Source organism: Hemitrygon akajei, chromosome 3 (assembly GCF_048418815.1).
Source record: "Hemitrygon akajei chromosome 3, sHemAka1.3, whole genome shotgun sequence".
NCBI lineage: Eukaryota > Metazoa > Chordata > Chondrichthyes > Myliobatiformes > Dasyatidae > Hemitrygon > Hemitrygon akajei.
Window position 1 is genome coordinate 164,035,316 of NC_133126.1, and position 18,462 is coordinate 164,053,777.

Here is an 18,462-nt window from a genome sequence, read left to right on the forward strand (position 1 = left end):
AAGTGAAATTAGAAAGTACAGTACAACGTGGCTCCAATTTGAAACAGGCTGTTGTTGGTAACTAGGATGGGGACCTCAAAAATTGCTACTGACCTTCAATCCATCAAGGAAACTGAAAGGTTGAATAGGTTAGAACTTTATTCCCTGTAGAGTAGAGGAGGGGAAATTTGATAGAGGTATACAACATTATGAGGGGTATATATAGGGTAAGCAGGCTTTTTCCACTAAGGTTGAGTGAGACAAGTACTATAGGTTATGGGTTATAGGTGCAGGGTGAAATGTTTAAGGAGAACATGAGGGAGAATTTCTTCACTCAGAGGGTGCTGTGTGGATAAGTGTGGACGAGATGCCAGCGGAGGTAGATGTGGGTTGGATAAGTACATGGATGGGAGGGGTATGGAGGGCTATGGTCCAGGGCAGAATAATAGCTGGGCATAGACTAAATGGGCCAAAGGCCCTGTATCTGTGCTGTAGTCTTCTATAACTAAATAATGCTATTACAGGATAGAAGACAATTTAAACACTGCATCATAAAACACAGGGGATAAACCTGGTAAATGCAGACCATTATTTTTGTTGTAAAACGATTAGAAAACACTTAAGGACAAAATTAATTGTTACTTGAAAAAATATGGTCAAGCACAGCCAATGCTTATTAAAATATCCAGCTGGTTAGGGTAAGATAGCACATATAAAAATCTCAAAATCTTTGGAATGGCATTTTCTAGGAAGGAAAATAGGTATTCAGACCAGATCAATCAGTAGTTGGCAAAAAAGAACTGACATCAGAGAAATACTTCTATGTTCTACAATTTTGGAAACAGAAAGCATAAATTTGAAATTACTATTTAATGCCATGCTATAGTTCACAGGCAGGACAGCATAAGACAATAAGGACAGATAATTTACTGAAATGGGAGGAAGTATTTCAAATGTAAAGTAATTGGGTAAAGCCAATATGATGAGCTTGATGGTATAGTTAAATGATACAATATCAGAGACGACACACGATTAGAAAATTTTCTGGATACATATTTACAAACTCTTAAAATGGCAGAGGATGAAAGTATGCTGCACAACAGTCCATCTTTTGGTCTTTGATATGCTAAAATTGTTTCTTGAGAATTCAGCTGGAATTAGTTATGTTGAGATATGGGGAAAATCTGAATTATTCTATTTAAAAACTAAGCAGATATTGAAAATGGCGGATGAGAGGAATTCCACAGATGGACTAATAAGCTTTAAAGTATTTTTTATTTTTACTATAATAGAGATATAGCGCCAAACATGCCCTTTCAGTTGCAATGCCTAACCACCCGATTTAACCTTAGCCCAATCAAGGGACAATTTACGATGACCAATTAACCTACTAACCAACCACAGTCTTTGGACTGTGGGAGGAAACTGGAGCATCCGGAGAAATCCAAGAGCAGGACGTACAAACTCCTTACAGAGGACAGTGGAATTGAACTGACGACTATGGCATAATGGAAGAGAAGGTATCAATTCATGCAATGAACATGATAATATGCTTGAACAAGTTGGAGCTTCAGATTCAAAATTAAAATGCTGAAAATTTGCAACAGGTCAGGCAGCATCTGTAGAGAAAGGAAGTTAATGTTTCAGATAATGACTTTTGTCAGAACTTTTATAGAAAAAGTTAAGACAGTGTTAAAGGGGAAGGACCAAATACTGAAGGAAAAAATTGAGTTTTGAAGAGGTGAATAAAAAATGTGTCTATCAGAAGTATAATGGGTATTGAAGAATGAAATCACAATGGAAAAACTGATAATGAAAGCTAGATACAAGGCTATAAAGCCTAATTACCTAATATCATTCAAATCAAGATCAAGTGCAGAAGTCTGATACGTCTGCTTATTGTGACCCAGCAAGGCAACAGGTTCTTTGGCCCACTGAATCCACACAAGTCATCACTAATTCCATTGGAAAATGCAATGCTCTGCATTGGCCTACACAGAAACAATGCAGATTCTGATTCCATGGGAACGTATGATACACAGCTAAGTACGTTTGAAAAGTAATGCAATGGATTATTCAGAAAGACTGTGGGGTGGGTGGAAATAGAACTTCTAATCAAACAGCTGGCTGTATAGCAAGATCCAATAATTAAATTAATTCACAAGCTCACCACTGCCCAACTATTCAAACCACTACTCTTAACTTAATGGCTTCTGGAAACATATCTGATGACAACTATTAAGTAGTATTCTCTATACAAGAGAAAAAAATAAGTCTAAGCCTGGTCAACTATTCTTAGTCTAGTATCTCTCTCTGATTTGGATCACCTGAAAGAAATAACATAACGAGTTCAGCAAATTCTATCTTACTCAAAATATCCCTTCAATGTTCTCATCAATTTCCGAATTCCTTTCCTTAAAGCTGAAAAACTACAAATTGATGTGCATAATCCTGAAAGAGTAGGTAGAGACTTGGATTCAAAAGAGTTTAATGATAAAAACCCAGAATGACAGTGCACATATAAAAAATTCTTTTTTCCTAATCACCCATTGCAAGAAAAGCAGACGCAGATATTTTGGCTGAATAGCGTGGCCATCCCATCACAACTATTGATCACCTGATCAGAGGGGTGAAATTACAAGAAACCTAATAGATAATTGGAAACACTCATGCTGTGTGAAAGAACTTAAAGGGTCTATTCCACACATTAGCTTAGATCATATGGCAATGATATGATTCAAGTACCATTAACACATAATTAGCATATACTGAATCAAAACCTCTTTTTAAAACATAAAAACTTTGGAAAAAAACAAGCTTTATTGTACTAAGCAATAGCAGCGGTTGGCCCCAGATTAATTTTGAGAACCATGTCTGAGAATTACAATTCAAGGGCATTGAATAATATCATAATATTAACGCTGTTGTATTCCTTTCAGAACTGATCATCAGTACAATCCTCATCCACTTTTACCAATTCTTTGGTTTGAAAGGATGTTTCTTAAAAAACTATAATTATCTCTGCATCAAGTGGAGATAATCCTCAAGAGATTGTTGACTTGAGCGTAGAAATCATCTGATGTTTCTAATACTGTTACCAGGTAACTGGCATGGATTGGCATTTATTGTGATGCAGCATTAAAATGTGTTCCAGGTTAGTTTAAAATACGATTAATATGGAGGAATTATTGTATTTGATCACATCCCAGATGACAGAAAACCCCTCAATTTACCACATATGCAAAAACTCTGAAGATGGAGTATAAAGCATTAATGACATCAAGAAAGCAGATTAAAAGAGAGTAAGACTGAAATTCTTGCACACATCCAGAAAAAATATCAATGTTTACATATCAGCCACACATATTTTGTGCTGCACTCCCACTCGTCCTTTCACTCAAATGTTTTAAGCTCAGGATGCTAAAAGGAAGGCCAAAATGAGCTGAATGGGCTATTATACTTAGTGTTAAAGAGCGGCATGAGGAGTAACAAATTAACAAATTCAACAGACTATAGAAAAATTACATTTAATCTGTTATTTAAAAACACAACACAAACTACACTTATCAAGTTAACTGCATACCTTATCCAACACAACATCGCTAATTGCTGGTAGACCTTCAGGTTTCTGCATGCTAGCAAAGATGAACTGGAAACCCAAGAGAAATTCACGGTCATATTTCTTCTTATCCTCAGGATTAAGTGGCTTCCAATTTTCTAATAGGGTAAATTACAATAGTTAAAATTGGAAATACTATTTCAGCATTAAATAACATTGTAGTTATCTTCCATTCCTTCCTCCCCATTCCCAAAAGTCATGCAACAGCCTACTTCCTTTTCAAAATGACCTGTCTAGTCAAGTTCCCTTAGTTCTAACTCCACAAGACAAAGCAATAAAATCACCCAAAACATTTGTAAACTTCACCAAATTGAAGAACATAGGAAGCCTAGAAAAACCTCCAGCATATATCAGAACCATAGTAACTAAATGATGTTATTTCATGAAGTACAGACAGTACAAACATTCAGCAACCTAAGTAACCTAATTAGATAACTTCATACTACAATTTGTTGTGCTCCTGGATGATCTGAAATTGTGTTATACTCACTCCTTTATTACATGGGCTTCTGGGATTTTTAATTTAGTGTCTTGCTGAAAAGTTACTTATAATAAATGAATGTATAGTAAGACATTGCTTTAGGATGTCAAAGACTGGGAAATAAAATTAAAATGAAACATACTGAAATATTATATTTGGATTCTCAGGAGTTGAGTCAATATAGTATCTCAAGTTACAATAGCACCAAAAGAATTAACACAAAATATATCAGACTAGTGATGTGTATATTAACTATATAAAAACATTTACCCAAGAGAACTACACTGGAGTGAATAATGTTTATTGACAGAATTGAAAATCTCAAAATAGGACAACTGATAAACCACCAGAACATGACATACCATAAGCTAAGTGGGTTTTCACTAAACCTCAATTTGGTACCAAAATTCTAGCCAGTATGGAAGACAAATTGAAGTTTATTGAAAAGCAAAAGAATGAATGAAGAAAATTTGAAATAAAATCAAAAAGTCTGGAAACACTCGCAGTGCTGACAGCAACCAGGGTTGAAATTTTAGGTCAAAGATCCTTCACAAAGCTGGGAAAGACCCAGCAATTTTGTTTTAATAGTAAAGAGGGTGGGAAGAATAGCATATTCAAGGAGACTATCTACCTAAGTGAAAAGTGGAGTTGCTACAGTGATACTGTTTTAAAAAAATGCAAATGCTCGACTGTAACTGCTCTGACTTGCAAGTTAGAGCTGTAGAGAACACAACACAGATCAAGTGAAATGACAAAAATAAAATTACAATTTGGTATCACATATGCAGGAACATCTGGATCCAGCAACATATAAGTGTTATCCAACACTAACAATATCAGAAGAGATCCTACATCCAAAACTACTGCCTTTGAATAGGTATAAATGAACCCCAAAGCACTATTTCAAAATCACACCATTTAACTTGACAATATATTTATAAACAATCTGGTCATGATTGTGGAGGTCAGCTGCATGCATAATTGGCTGCTACATTTCCAGGAACACAAACAACCTTCTGAAGACCTCATTGGCTGTAAAGAGGCATGAAAGAGAAAGGAAAAGTATTGTGTCAATGCATATTTATATCCTCAAGAAAAAAAATCCTTCTAGTCCATTTACACCAAGTGCAGAATCAATATTTTCATCCTGAAACTATCTTCATATCTTGGCTCATAAACCAGAGGTCTATGATCCAGTCCTCATTGGATCAGAGGTAGAGGGGGTCAGGAACTTTAAATTCTACTGTGTTATTTTGGAAGACATGTCCTACACCCAGCACAGAAGTGCAATTACGAAGAAAGCACGGCAGCGTCTCTACTTCCTTATGAGTTTGCGAAAATTTGGCATGACATCTCAAATGCTGACATCTATAGATGTATAATGGAAAGTGTATTGACTGGCTGTGATATTCTTGATTTGTTGACGTAACCTTTTTGGATCAGTAATAGGGATTCTTTGTAGTCGCTCACGTTCCTGGTTTAACCATTCTTCTTTGGCTTTTTGACATAAGCTTTTAACTTTTTTATCTGAGGACTTATATTCTATAGGATTTGCTTTCCTCTGTCTCCTTTCTTCTATTAGATTTTTGATTTCATCTGTCATCCATTTATTCTTTGAAGGAGTGATTTAAGTGCAAAAAAAATTTGTTTGTTTTATTGACTACACAAAAGCATTTGATAATGTGAAGTACAGTAAGTTATTTGAAATATTACAGGAAACTCTAGATCTAGACTCAAAAGACCTCCGCCTAATCAGAAATCTGTACTGGGGACAAACTGCCGCTGTAAGAATAGATGGAGAAGTGTGTCAGTTTACGAAAATCAAGAGCGGCGTTAAACAAGGGAGTGTTTTCTCCCCTGATTTATTTAATGTGTACAGTGAAACAATATTACAAAAAATAAGAGACATCTTGGGAATCAAAGTTGGCAGTGAAAACATCAGTAATTTCAGATATGCAGATGACACAGTGTTAATTGCAAGTATGGAGGAAGAACTACAAAACTTAATTGATATAGTTGTTGAAGAAAGTGCAAAAATGGGTCTACCTATCAATTGTAAAAAGACAATGTATGGTGATATCCAAAAAGGAGAATCTGCAGGCTGAGAATAAACAGGGAAGACATAAAACATGATATATTCACCATCCAAAAAAATATTATCCTTAGATGCAGAAAAAGCCTTTGATAGGATTGAGTGGAATTATCTTTTTAAGACCTTAGAAAAGTTTAATTTTGGGCCTAATTTTATTTGTTGGGTTAAATTAATCTATTTGCCTCCTACCGCTCAGGTTATTACTAACTCCCAAATTTCTAAGCCCTTTAAATTACAGCGGGGAACTAGACAAGGATGGCCTCTTAGTCCTTTACTTTTTGCTTTAGCTATAGAACCCTTAGCAATAGCACTTCGAGAAGCTAAGGACATTTCTGGTATACTAAGGGAAGGTATGTCTCATAAAATTTCATTATACACTGATGATATTTTACTTCTTATCTCTAACAAGTACAGAACTTCTGCTATTTAGGAAGCTGGGTGACACCGGATGGCAGGCGCAACATGGACATCACAAGAATAGGGATGGCAAATGACACCTTTACAAGAATGAAGAATATACTGACCAATACTAAACTAGGCATGACCCACCTCAGAGTACTGAGTTACTTTTGTCCAGTTATGTGAGTTACGTTTGTCCAGTTATGTTATATGGCTCGGAATGTTGGGCAATATCTAGTAACATGAGGAAACGAATTGAAACAGCAGAGATGTTTTTGAGGAGGATGCAAAGAATATCATGGATGAAACAAATATCTAACGAGGATGTCATGAACAGAGCAAACACAAAAGAGAAATAATGTATGAGATCATGAAAAGGCAACGTAACCATTGGACATGTGATTCAGAAACAGGAGTTAGAATGCATGATATTTGTGGGAAAGATTGAAGGGAAGAAAGAGGAAGACGAAGACAAACCATGATTGAGACACCTGATTATGATGATGATTGACTGGCTGTATAACAACCTGTTATGGAAATACCCGTGAACTGAAAATCCTACAAAAAGTAGCAGGTATGGTCCAGTCCATCGTGGGTAAATCCCTCCCACCATTGACACATCTATACAAAGCACTGTCACAGGAATGCAGTCCCTCACCACCCAGGCCATGCTGTCTTCTCACTGCTGCCATCAATGTCGTACAGGAGCCTCAGGACTCACACCACCAGGTTTCGGAACAATCATCTCTCACCTATCAGGCCTTTGTACCAAAGGGGGTTTATTTTTCCCATCATTGAAATGTTCCGATATCTATAGGCTCACTTTCAAGGACTTTTCATAATCACATTCTTGATATTTATTTTTATTTTTTAGTATTCTTTCTTTGCAGTTTGTTGTCTTTTGTATACTGGTTGAACGCCCTAGTTGGTTTAGTTGTTCATTGATTCCATTATGGATTGAGTATGCTCACAGGAAAATTAATTTCAGGGTTGTATATGGTGGCATACACTAAATAGGTGGCATACAAAAAATAGATCTATTTTTAAGCCTGTACTTTGATACTTTCAATCTTCTACCTTCCACTGACCACAGAATGCCTGTTTTGACTTTCCTTGCCAATTTTATCTACATCTTGAAACTTTCAAACCTCATAGCTGATAAAGACAGCTGATTTATAACATCAATTCTTTTGCCATCCGAAGGTGTTGCCTGGCTCTTTATTTTTTTCATATTTACTGAATCAACAGTGACAATTACGGGCAGATTCAGTCACTTGATCCAAGGAGTGCAAAATGCAAGAGATACCATAAACTGTCTCACCCCTTTTTACAAAAGTACATGAGAAAGCATTCTGGCTTTCATGAAAGTAGTTACCCAACAATAAAGAGTATGTATCTTATGTAGAGGTTACCAAATGTAGATGTTACATATCTAGTTCCAAGAATCCTTACCGGTAAGTACTATACCCAAATTGATTCAGTCAAGACAATTTGCCTTAAAAAAGTTGACAAACAAAACTACAAAACTGAAATCAGAGCTTCATAGTAAATTGTTCCAGACACAAAAATTTAGCTATAAACAAAGCATTAACATAATTAAATATTTCTCACAGAAGCAGCATAATAGAGTAGGGCAAATTGCCCTAACAGCTAACAGTCTCATTGCATAAATGTCATAGCTACTTTCAACAGGGAAAACCACTTTCTGCTTTTTACCCTGAACTCCCAAATCCTTAGTTGTATATGGAAATAAATTAAATGACCATGCAATTTGTTTTGGCTCTATATTCAGCCCATTGATCTTCAATGTGTGTGTGTGGGGGGGGGGGGGTGAGAACAAGAATACAGATCAGCACCTTAAGTACTTCCAATATTTTTGCCTAGTGTTCAGCTAAAACACAAATTTATATTACTTTATCTCCACCTTGTGGCAAACAACGACTTAACTTGATAAAAGGCAAGATAGTGAAAGAGCTCAGAACAATAAGTAGCAGAGTCTGGCAGTTTAAATTGTGCTCAGATCAATGGATACGTAATAGACTAAAAAGTAGAAAAAAGGGGTCAATTAAGAACCCTTTGTGCCAGTTACTTTGTGCCCCCATTTCTATTTTGCTTTCAATAACACCTTCATCAAGTTAGATGTTTTCCATTCAGCAAAGTTACAGTCCCATCCCAAGATCCATTTTAATGTTTTGTTAAAAAATAATAACTTACCTTCCTTATATTGATATTTTTGATCTGACAACTTAATTCCATCTGGCTTGACATTTTCTACATCTTGTTTATCCTCCTTCTCCTCCCAGGTTTCCTCTGGTTCATCACGAGCCGGAGCAATTGGCTCAGCCACTTCAGTAGGTACAGCGGCAGGCTGGGCAGCAGACTCAGCTGCAGGCTCTTTGAATTGAGGCTGCAAAAAAAAACAATGAGTATGAAAGTTGTGTTTCAGATAAATGGCTGCTAACTATTTGAGAAGCATATCCTAAACACTAACTTGGATTTCATTATGCCATCTCCCCCAATCCTGAAAACGCTCAACCTTCGCAATTCCATGGAATAAAGAATTCATAAGATGCATCGCTCTGAACAAATTACTTTCAATCCTAAAAGGACTATTCCCTTCACCAAGTGTTCGATATCCCTTAACCAGGAAAGATAACCTCCCTTCAACTGCCCTTGTAAGGCCCCATCACCCTCTCCTTATACTATTCTAGGAAAGACGCAGGCAAATGTTTGTTCAATAGCAAGTAAATTATTTTATGTAGTAATTAAAAAGACCAACCTGTTTTTAATACACAGTATACAGTATGTCCACAATAACCGGGTGTTCTCAGCAAGGCCATACACAACTATAGAAAGATGTTGTTCTTGTACTCAAATTTTAATGTAATAAAACTCAAAGGCCTTCATCAACCGTGGGATTGAGTTTAAGAGCTGAAAGGTAATGTTACAGAATGTATAGGACCCTGATCAGACCCCACTTGGAGTACTGTGCTCAGTTCTGGTCACCTCACTACAGGAAGGATGTGTAAACTATAGAAAAGGTGCAGAGCAGATTTACAAAGGAAGTTGCCTAGATTGGGGAGCATGCCTTATGAGAAAAGAACATAGAACACCTACAGCACAATACAGACCCTTTGGCCCACAAAGTTGTGCCAAACATGTCCCTACCTTAGAAATTACTAGGCTTACCCATAGCCCTCTATTTTACTAAGCATCAGGTACCTATCCAAAAGTCTCTTAAAAGACCCTATCGTATTCACCTCCACTACCGTTGCCGGTAGCGCATTCCACACACTCACCACTCTGCATAAAGAAACTTACCTCTGACATCTCCTCTGTACCTACTCCCCAGCACCTTAAACCTGTAGCCTCTTGTGGCAACCATTTCAGCCCAGGAAAAAGCCTCTGACTATCCACACAATCAATGCCTCTCATCATCTTATACACCTCTATCAGGTCACCTCTCATCCTCCGTCACTCCAAGGAGAAAAGGCCAAGTTCACTCAACCTGTCTCATAGGAGGTTAGTTTTTCTTCCACCCCCCCTCCCCCCACACACACACACACACAGAGTGGCGAGTGTGTAGAATGGGCTGCCGGCCATTGGTGGAGGAGGAAGATATGGTAGGGTCTTTTAAGAGGCTCCTGGATAGGTACGTGGAGCTTAGAGGGCTATGGGGAACTTTAGATAATTTCTAACTAAATACACGTTCGGTACAGTATTGTGGGTCAAAGGTCTGTATTGTGCTATAGGTTTTCTATGTTTCTGTGTAATTTGCCTTCCTAGCTGCTTTTGGATATTAGCATTAAGTAACATGAACTGATCCCTTTGAGTGTCATCTCATGATGTATCAGCCCCTAAGCATCAGCAATATTGTTTCTCTGCCAATGTAGGGAAAAAACCTGTCATGCTTTTGCCTGCTGTCTCAGTTTGTCCAAAATCCCATAAAGCCTCTGGACTATGCAATCCCACTTTTGTGCAATCGAACTTGGATTTTATTTTTCCTTCAGTAAAATCTGTAATTGAACCTGAAATACATTTCCAACCCAAGACATGCCCTTTCATTCCTCTTAGCCAAGTCTTTTACTACAATCCTTTTCATCAAGTCATGGCGAAAGCCTTCTGTAAATCCAAATGCAAGAATTTTCTGGTTCCCCTTTATGCAGTCAACAAGATTCACCCTTAAAACTCCAAATTTCACTATTTTCTCCAATAGTAAGCAACTTGACAGGTCAGTGGTTCCAAGTCTCAAACAAGGAAGTCTCAATTCTCAATCTGTAGACACTATCACAGATACTGAACAGTGTCCTGCATTATTCTTACAGCCAGAATATAGTGAAAACTCTTGGGGTGGATGGGGGGTTACTTAATTTCTTTCTTTAAAAATTTTTTAATTTTTTTTTAATTAAAGCCAAATTAACGCCATCTGCTCACAGCAATCTTGATGTACAAAGTCAACCTCAGACAGATCAGTATTCCATGAAACTGTGGAGATCTGAAGTGAGACAGTAACAGCAATCAAATTCAGATAGCCACCACTTAATGGTCTTTACCCAGGGAGCCAAGACCACCATTAATAGGTCATTCAGTAGGCCAACTGGATTGGCATTTGAATTAAATCTTGATGCAGAAAATAGTGTCTAAACTTCTCAGCATGTTACCATAAACACAAGACCCCATCATATACAATTAATACTTTGTGATATATATTGTGTATGGAAGATATGTATGCTTTATATTTTAAACAAACTTCATGGTCATTGCACACCAGCTACCACATCGGTTTGGAGTGAGGAAATGCCAAGGAGGTCCAAGGTAACACAGACCAGACGTGCTCACTGCCCAGATATGTAGACACAAACCACATGCTCTTTCACTCAATTCTGCCACTCCCCTGCCAAAACTCCCTCCTCCAGATACCCCCTTCCTTAAGACCCCTTTTCCTAAAGCCTCTTCACTCGGTCCCATCCCCTTTCAACTCTCAAAACAAGTATCAGTATTTATATCAGTAACAAGAACAATCTTGCCAGAGGTCTGAAATTCAAAAGGATCTGAGCAACATCTGCATTATAATACACTTCCAGCAGAGGGTTCAAAAGCTAGGTAATTCCACAACCAGTGATGAAGTTAATTATTGCACATCTTAGCAGATGTATGATACAGACACTGACAGTCTGGATCCTGCATGTAAGTAGTATTTCTAACTCGTGCATTACGTTTAAGCCCAAATACCTCTTTGAAAGCATCAAGCAGGTCTCCAACTGCCTCTTTTTTGTTTAAGTCCTTCATTTTCCTCTTCTTCTTTGGCACCGATACAGCCGCAGCTGAAAAAGAGAAATGTCTTCAGTGAACTGACAACACGCATAAACAATGGCTGAGAAACGCGATCATTCTATAATAATTAGCAAAGGTAAAGCCCATTAAGGATCAGCATGACTATGATCTTAAATTTAACTGCAAACTGAGAACTAACTTCACATTTGAACAATTAAATGTTGAATTATGAACAATAGGTTTAAAAGCTCAGTACACGAGAACAATACAAAGTAATCTTCCCCCCAACTACTCTTCTGTTCCAGTACACATGGCTTTCGATCCTCTCATTGCTCAAGAATGTATCAATCCCTTCTTTAAATATATCTGGTTTCCAAAGACACACTACCCTCCAAAATAAATTCCTGTGCAACTCAGTTTTAAATAAGTCCTATTCTTACTGTTTCCTCATTTAATTGCACCTCTTGTCAACATTTACTGTTACACCTTGACGATTTTGTATGTTTCAATAAGATTAGCCACCGTTCATACTTCAAGGAAATCAGGTCTAACATTTTTAGCTGCTCACCATAAGACAAACCTATTGTCCCAGAAATTGGCTTACTGGACTACCTCCAATACTAATACACTTTTTGTTATGGGGACTAAAGCTGTGCACAGTACTTTAGGCCCAGCATCACCAGTACCCCATATTAGAGTAACAAATACTGGCAACATTGGCAGACTGCTATTCTGGTAATAATCTATCCTGAAAGAATTCTCAAATTATTGGGAACTGATTTTTGTAGTAGATAAAATCTTCTCACAGAGAATTTGTGAAAAAAGAAGAAATGTACAAGTTACATATCATGATACTTGCATAAACGAAAAAGATGTTATGAAAAATCATGATCTGAACTCTCTTCAAAGAACGCACACCTTCCTGGAACACAGAGGCCGCCTATACTTCTCTGTATTTCAACCACAAGGCTAATTTACTATTTGCTGGGCTTAAATGTTAACCATGAAGACTGATGCCAAGTACTGGCTTTAGTTTAGTTTGCTTCCTATTATTAATCCTCAGCTCCACTCAACAGGTTTCCGATATTTAATTTAGCCAGCATCTTCCTTTTTATATATGCAAGTTCTTGCTGTTTGTTTTGAAATGCCTGTTTAGCCCGAATTAATTCTCTTGTTTTATTAGCTATTTAGCTCAGGAAAAAATTGTAGCCCTCTAAACTGACATCTGATGTTACTACTTTGTATGCTTTAACTCTTGATTTAATATTTACCTTGAAAAGATTTACCAAAAAGATTGTTTATCTTTCTGAATGTGACTAATCTCAACTTCAGCATTATGAAATGGCAACATATATATCTGCCAAAATGGATTGAAAATTCAAATGCAGCATTTAGAAGTAAAAAGCAAATTAGATATGTAAATAAAAATAAACCTGCATGACTAAGAAGAAAGAAAATGACTGAGTTGTTATCATTGGGTCTTATCATTTGGCCTTCTCTACTGTAAAACAGGTTCTGTTAATTCATTATTATTGTTGTTAAGAGTAGATCACTTGAAGAGTGCCTAGACTCTGCATATCTACACTGAGAAATGTTGGTGAACTGCATCAACCTACCATTAATATCACTATTAGTACTTTGATAGCATAATTGCTACCATATTACTCTGGACAAGACTGACAATATTAGAATAATATGCCGTAATTTCACTTGAAAGCCATGGCTCTATTTCACTCTGATTCCACTGACTCTGACCTCCTGCACCCCGTCCAGTCAAAACTCAATTCAATTAAGATGTGGTTTGCCTTAATGACAAAGGAATAATATTCATAACTGTAGTTTTCCTTAAAAAAAAACTTTTAAACCTGGAGAAAATATACCAATGCTTATGTCCAGAAATAAAGGACAAGCAGACAGCATTATCTGTCAAACCACATGGTGACTAGTGGTGTTCCACAAGGGTCTGTGTCACAATAGATTCATTTTATGTTATATGTCAATGATTTGGATGATGGAATTGATGGCTTTGTTGCAAAGTTTCCAGACAATAGCAAAGATAAGAGGGACAGGCAGTTTTGAGGGAGTAGAGAGGCTGCAGAAAGACACATTAGGAGAATGAGCAAAGAAGTGGCAAATGGAATAGTGTTGGGAAGTGTATGGTTCATGCACTTTGGTTGGTAGAAGAAATGGAAGGGTTGACTACTTTCTAAATGGAGAGAAAAGGCTGAGGCGCAAAGGAACTTCGGAGTCCTTGTGAAGGATTCCCTAAAGGTTAATTTGCAGGTAAAGTCTGTAGTGAGAAAGACAAATGCGATGTTAGCATTAATTTCAAGAGGACTAAAATTTAAAAGGAAGGATGTAATGTTGAGACTTTATAAAGCACTGGTGAGACCTCACTTGGGAGTACTGTGTGCTATTTTGGGCCCCTTCTCTTAGAAATTATGTGCCGAAACTGAAGAGGGTTTAAAGGAGGTTCACGAAAACGATTCCAGGATTGAATGGTTTGTCATATGAAGAGCAACTGAATTCAATAGAATTCAACTGAATTCAATAGAATTCTGAAGAATAAGGGGTGACCTCATCGATAGAGTGGAGGTGGGGAGGATGTTTCTTATGGTGGGAAAGTCTAAGACTAGAGTAGAGCAGCCTCAGAATACAGCAGTGACCTTTTAGAAGAGATGTAGAGGAATTTCTTTAGCCAGTGATGAATCAGTGGAATTTGTTGCCAAAGACAGCTGTGGAGGCCCAGTCCTTACAGTGGCATGCAAAAGTTTGGGCACCCTGGTCAAAATTTCTGTTACTGTGAATAGCTACACGAGAAAAAGATGACCTGATCTCCAAAAGGCAAAAAAGATGACACATTTCTTTAATATTTTAAGCAAGATTGCTTTTTTATTTCCATCTTTTACAAGTTTCAAAATAACAAAAAAGGAAAAGGACCCTAATTAAGGTCTGAGAGCTTGGTAAAAGTTATCTGAGAGCTCAAATCTCTTAGGGTTCCCAAAATTTTGCATGGTGCTCCTTTCCTTTTTCTCCCCACTCTAAAATTGTACAAAACAAAAATAATACACTACCTTGCTTAAAATGTTGAAAAAATGTTTCATCTTTAACTTTACGACTTTTGGAGATCAGTTCATCTTCTACTCACTTAACTATTCACAGTAACAGAAATTTTGACCAGAGGTGCCCAAACTTTTACATGCCACTGTATGTATACTTACAGCAGGGGTTGATAGATTCTTGACTAGGCAGGGTATGAAGATATACAGGGCAGAGAGACAGGAAATTGGGGCTAAGAGGAAAAATAGATCAGCCATGATGAAATGGCTGAGCAGACTCGATGGGTCAAATGTCTTAACTCTGCTCCTATACTTTATGATCTTATGTAAAGACATAAGCTTCAATTTCACTCCATGTCACATTAGGGAAGATAAGAAATTTAAAAGCAATAGCATTTAACTTCAGCTCGTGTTTCCACCTACATCCTTTCAGAATGCAAGACATCAACACATACTTAACATTAAACTTTCCCTGTGATGCTGTACAATTCTCTCAATATTTATTACTAATACCTTGCATAGAATTGTCATTAGTCTGTGATAACACAGCTGCTGATGGCAAAGGATCTTGCGTTTGGTTTTCTACAGAGTCCTCCGCCTCCTCTTCCTTTTCTTTCTCCTTCTCTTCTTTCTCTTTCTCCTCTTTCTCCTTGGGACATGCCAAGACTGTTTCATTCTCTTTAGATTTCAATGTTTCAGGCTCAGAAATGGGACTAATATGAGATTCCTGCTGAGCATCTGAAACTTCTGATTCCTGCTCTTTTGAAGGCTCTAGGCCATTAGTCAATTTTGGTTCTTCAGGTTGTGCAATAGGTGAATCCATTACAGGTTCAAGTGAGGGTTCAAGTGAAGGCTCAGATTCTTGATTAGGCTCAACTTCCTGTGTTGGCGTAAAACCATTACTTTCAACTGTCAAGACTTCCGTGCAAGATTCATCTGGAATCACTTCTTCTTTCTGTAGCTCTTGTACCTCTGCTTCACTTTTCTGCGTTTCTTTAGCTACATGTGGCGAAGTAGGAGGTTCTGCCAAAGGGTTCATTTCATCACCACCACCATCAAGTGGCGCAGAATCTGTTACCGTCACATCACAAGATATTGCAATGTTTGTAGTGTCCTCTGGCTCTGTGATTGGAGTTTCCTGGACTTCTTCAGAGTCTGTTTGTTTAGTGTTGTTTTCAGATTTGTCTCCTACAATTTCAGGCGAAACAGATTTCTCAAGTTGGTTCAGCTCTTCTAATGGTTTAGATGTCACAACAGGAGACTTTGGTTTGTCTATGAAAATGAAAAAAAAAGTTATTAGAAACATCAAAGAGAACTCAAAACTGAGGAGAGACATCATGGTGAAGATGATAATTGTCTAGATAAGCCTCAGATAAAGTCAAAGTCAAACTTATTATTGAAACACGTGTTCGTTACTAAATACTACCTTGAAATTATTTTCCTGCAAGCATTTAAAGGAAAATAAATACAATAGAATTTAAAAACACCAAAGGCTGACAAACCAATGTGAAAAGTTAAGGCAGATTGTGTCCAATTGTGTAACATTTGAGTATTTGAATTTATGACTTTAATACTTTAAAAATTCAGTAGCCATCTTGTACCACCGAAGAACATCTACCACAATCCAGTAATTAAACATTTACCAAAATTCAAACAAACTTTGCACTTCAAAAGACAATCAGCGTCCATGCAAGGAAATAACTTATAATTTACTATGAATTTTTTTAATTGAATTATATCAGTCCTGTGGTGGTTAGTCCAAAAGCAGTTGCTTGCAGTGCGCTTGTGCTCCACATAACTGAAGAAAATTGGCACAAGCATCAAAATGATAAATAAGTAAACTTAGTAGTAATAAATTAATCAAGCTCCCAGCAATGGAAATTGAAGTTCAGCAGTACGAGACGGTAAATTATTTGGATACAGTTACTTGGAAAAGCTCCCCCAAAGCTTGAATTAAAAAAATCAATTACAAGAATATACTAGGAACCAAATCGCAACACATTTGGCAGTTTGGTTAATGACCATCCAAACCGAAAATGTACCATCATTTTGTCGACATTATCAAACTGTTACCTCATTCCAATGTTGGGCTGAATAGCTGAGCTTTTCAACTCACCTGGCCGGATGACAACTGGCACCGGATGAGGACTTTCCCCATTTGCCTGTACAGCACCACCTCCTTCTAAACTTCCTGCAGACTGTTAAATGAGAAAGACTGATATAAACTTCACTTAATATCTTTAATATCGAATGTTTATATTCCCTTGAAATCACTTGACATCTATTTAAAATTTCAATCAGAGGTTATAGCTTTTCTTAGGACATAGGAAGCATATTTTGTGCACAAAAAATACCCAAATAAGAATCAGTGTCAACCCAACAGAAGCTGCTAGAAACATCAGCAATACCATTTTAATTTTTATTACTTTTGACAGCACAAGTGTTGGTGTGATAGTGGGAATAATGTAGGACCAGGTGCTGATGAGTGGTTGACAATCAGTATCTCGGTGGGTCCAAGCTGTCCCTATATAGCATCTCTGATGCTCTACATGTCACACATTTCATACGGATACTTTAACTCAACAGTTTATATTATACAGCATTCCCAGGTGTTTCTAATGCTTGGGGGAAAAAATTCACTCCCTGCCTTCCATAGAACAGAGCACAACAAGCATAGTTAAAGGCCTTTTGGGCCAAAATGTTGTGCCGACCTTTTAACCTTCAAGATCAATCTAATCTTTCCCTCCGACATAGCCCTCCATTTCATTTCTAACTCTCTCAGTCCTGATTGGGTCATTGCCCTAAAATGTTAAACACTTCTCTTCACAAATGTTGAGAATACTATTCCCAGCGTTTTCTATTTTTAATCTGGAGTATCTTACAAGAGTGTAATAAACGTTGTAAGTTCCATATATTTGTAACTACAGTCTAAATGGGTGACAGATGACAGATTAAAATTCAAACTGACAATCTAAGAAAAGCAACTGTAAATCTGCAAATATAGCAAAATCAAGTGAAACTATAGAAAGCAAGCTTCGAGAATTATCAGCACTATGCACCAAAAAAATCTGCAACACAACAGATAAAAGATTTTCAAAAATAAAATAACATTTGATTTGCGGCTTATTTCTTATACAATCTAATATGATGTTCTTAATGGTACACAAATATTGCCAATTAGGTAAAATATTTCTAATGCTTCTTTCAATTATAAAACTAAAAATAGGCAATGCCACATCGGGAAAGTAAAAAACATGAGCCAAGCCGAGTTTCTACAAGCACAACAGTAGGATCCATCAGCCAACATGTATCACTTACCTGTGGCGGTGTTGGAGTAGAACCGGATCTTCCTCCAGACATAATCTCTTCTGTGATATCTTTTCCACCCTGGTTTGGATCCCGAATCCGGATCTAATAAGCAAAATATCCATAAAATAGATGCATCAAGGGACCTTCCTGCTTACGAAAGTTGTCAATGAGGAAGAAATCTATTAAATTGACACTTCACTTTGCTTGATCTATCCTCTAAAGTGGCTTCACATTAGTGAAAAGCAACATC

At 37.1% G+C, this 18,462-nt stretch overlaps 1 protein-coding gene across 4 annotated transcripts in view; it reads right to left on the reverse strand.

Moving 5' to 3' along the window:
• Positions 1 to 18,462, reverse strand: part of eif4g1a (eukaryotic translation initiation factor 4 gamma, 1a) — a 96,915-nt gene that overhangs the window by 29,343 nt on the left and 49,110 nt on the right. For all 4 annotated transcript variants that reach the window (XM_073041216.1, XM_073041217.1, XM_073041219.1 and 1 more), the window contains 6 exons: positions 18,222 to 18,314; positions 17,020 to 17,101; positions 15,417 to 16,175; positions 11,803 to 11,894; positions 8,785 to 8,977; positions 3,563 to 3,696 (listed from right to left, as the gene is read on the reverse strand). In XM_073041216.1, coding sequence (XP_072897317.1) covers positions 3,563 to 3,696; positions 8,785 to 8,977; positions 11,803 to 11,894; positions 15,417 to 16,175; positions 17,020 to 17,101; positions 18,222 to 18,314 — 1,353 coding nt within the window. The remainder of the gene's footprint in view (positions 1 to 3,562; positions 3,697 to 8,784; positions 8,978 to 11,802; positions 11,895 to 15,416; positions 16,176 to 17,019; positions 17,102 to 18,221; positions 18,315 to 18,462) is intronic.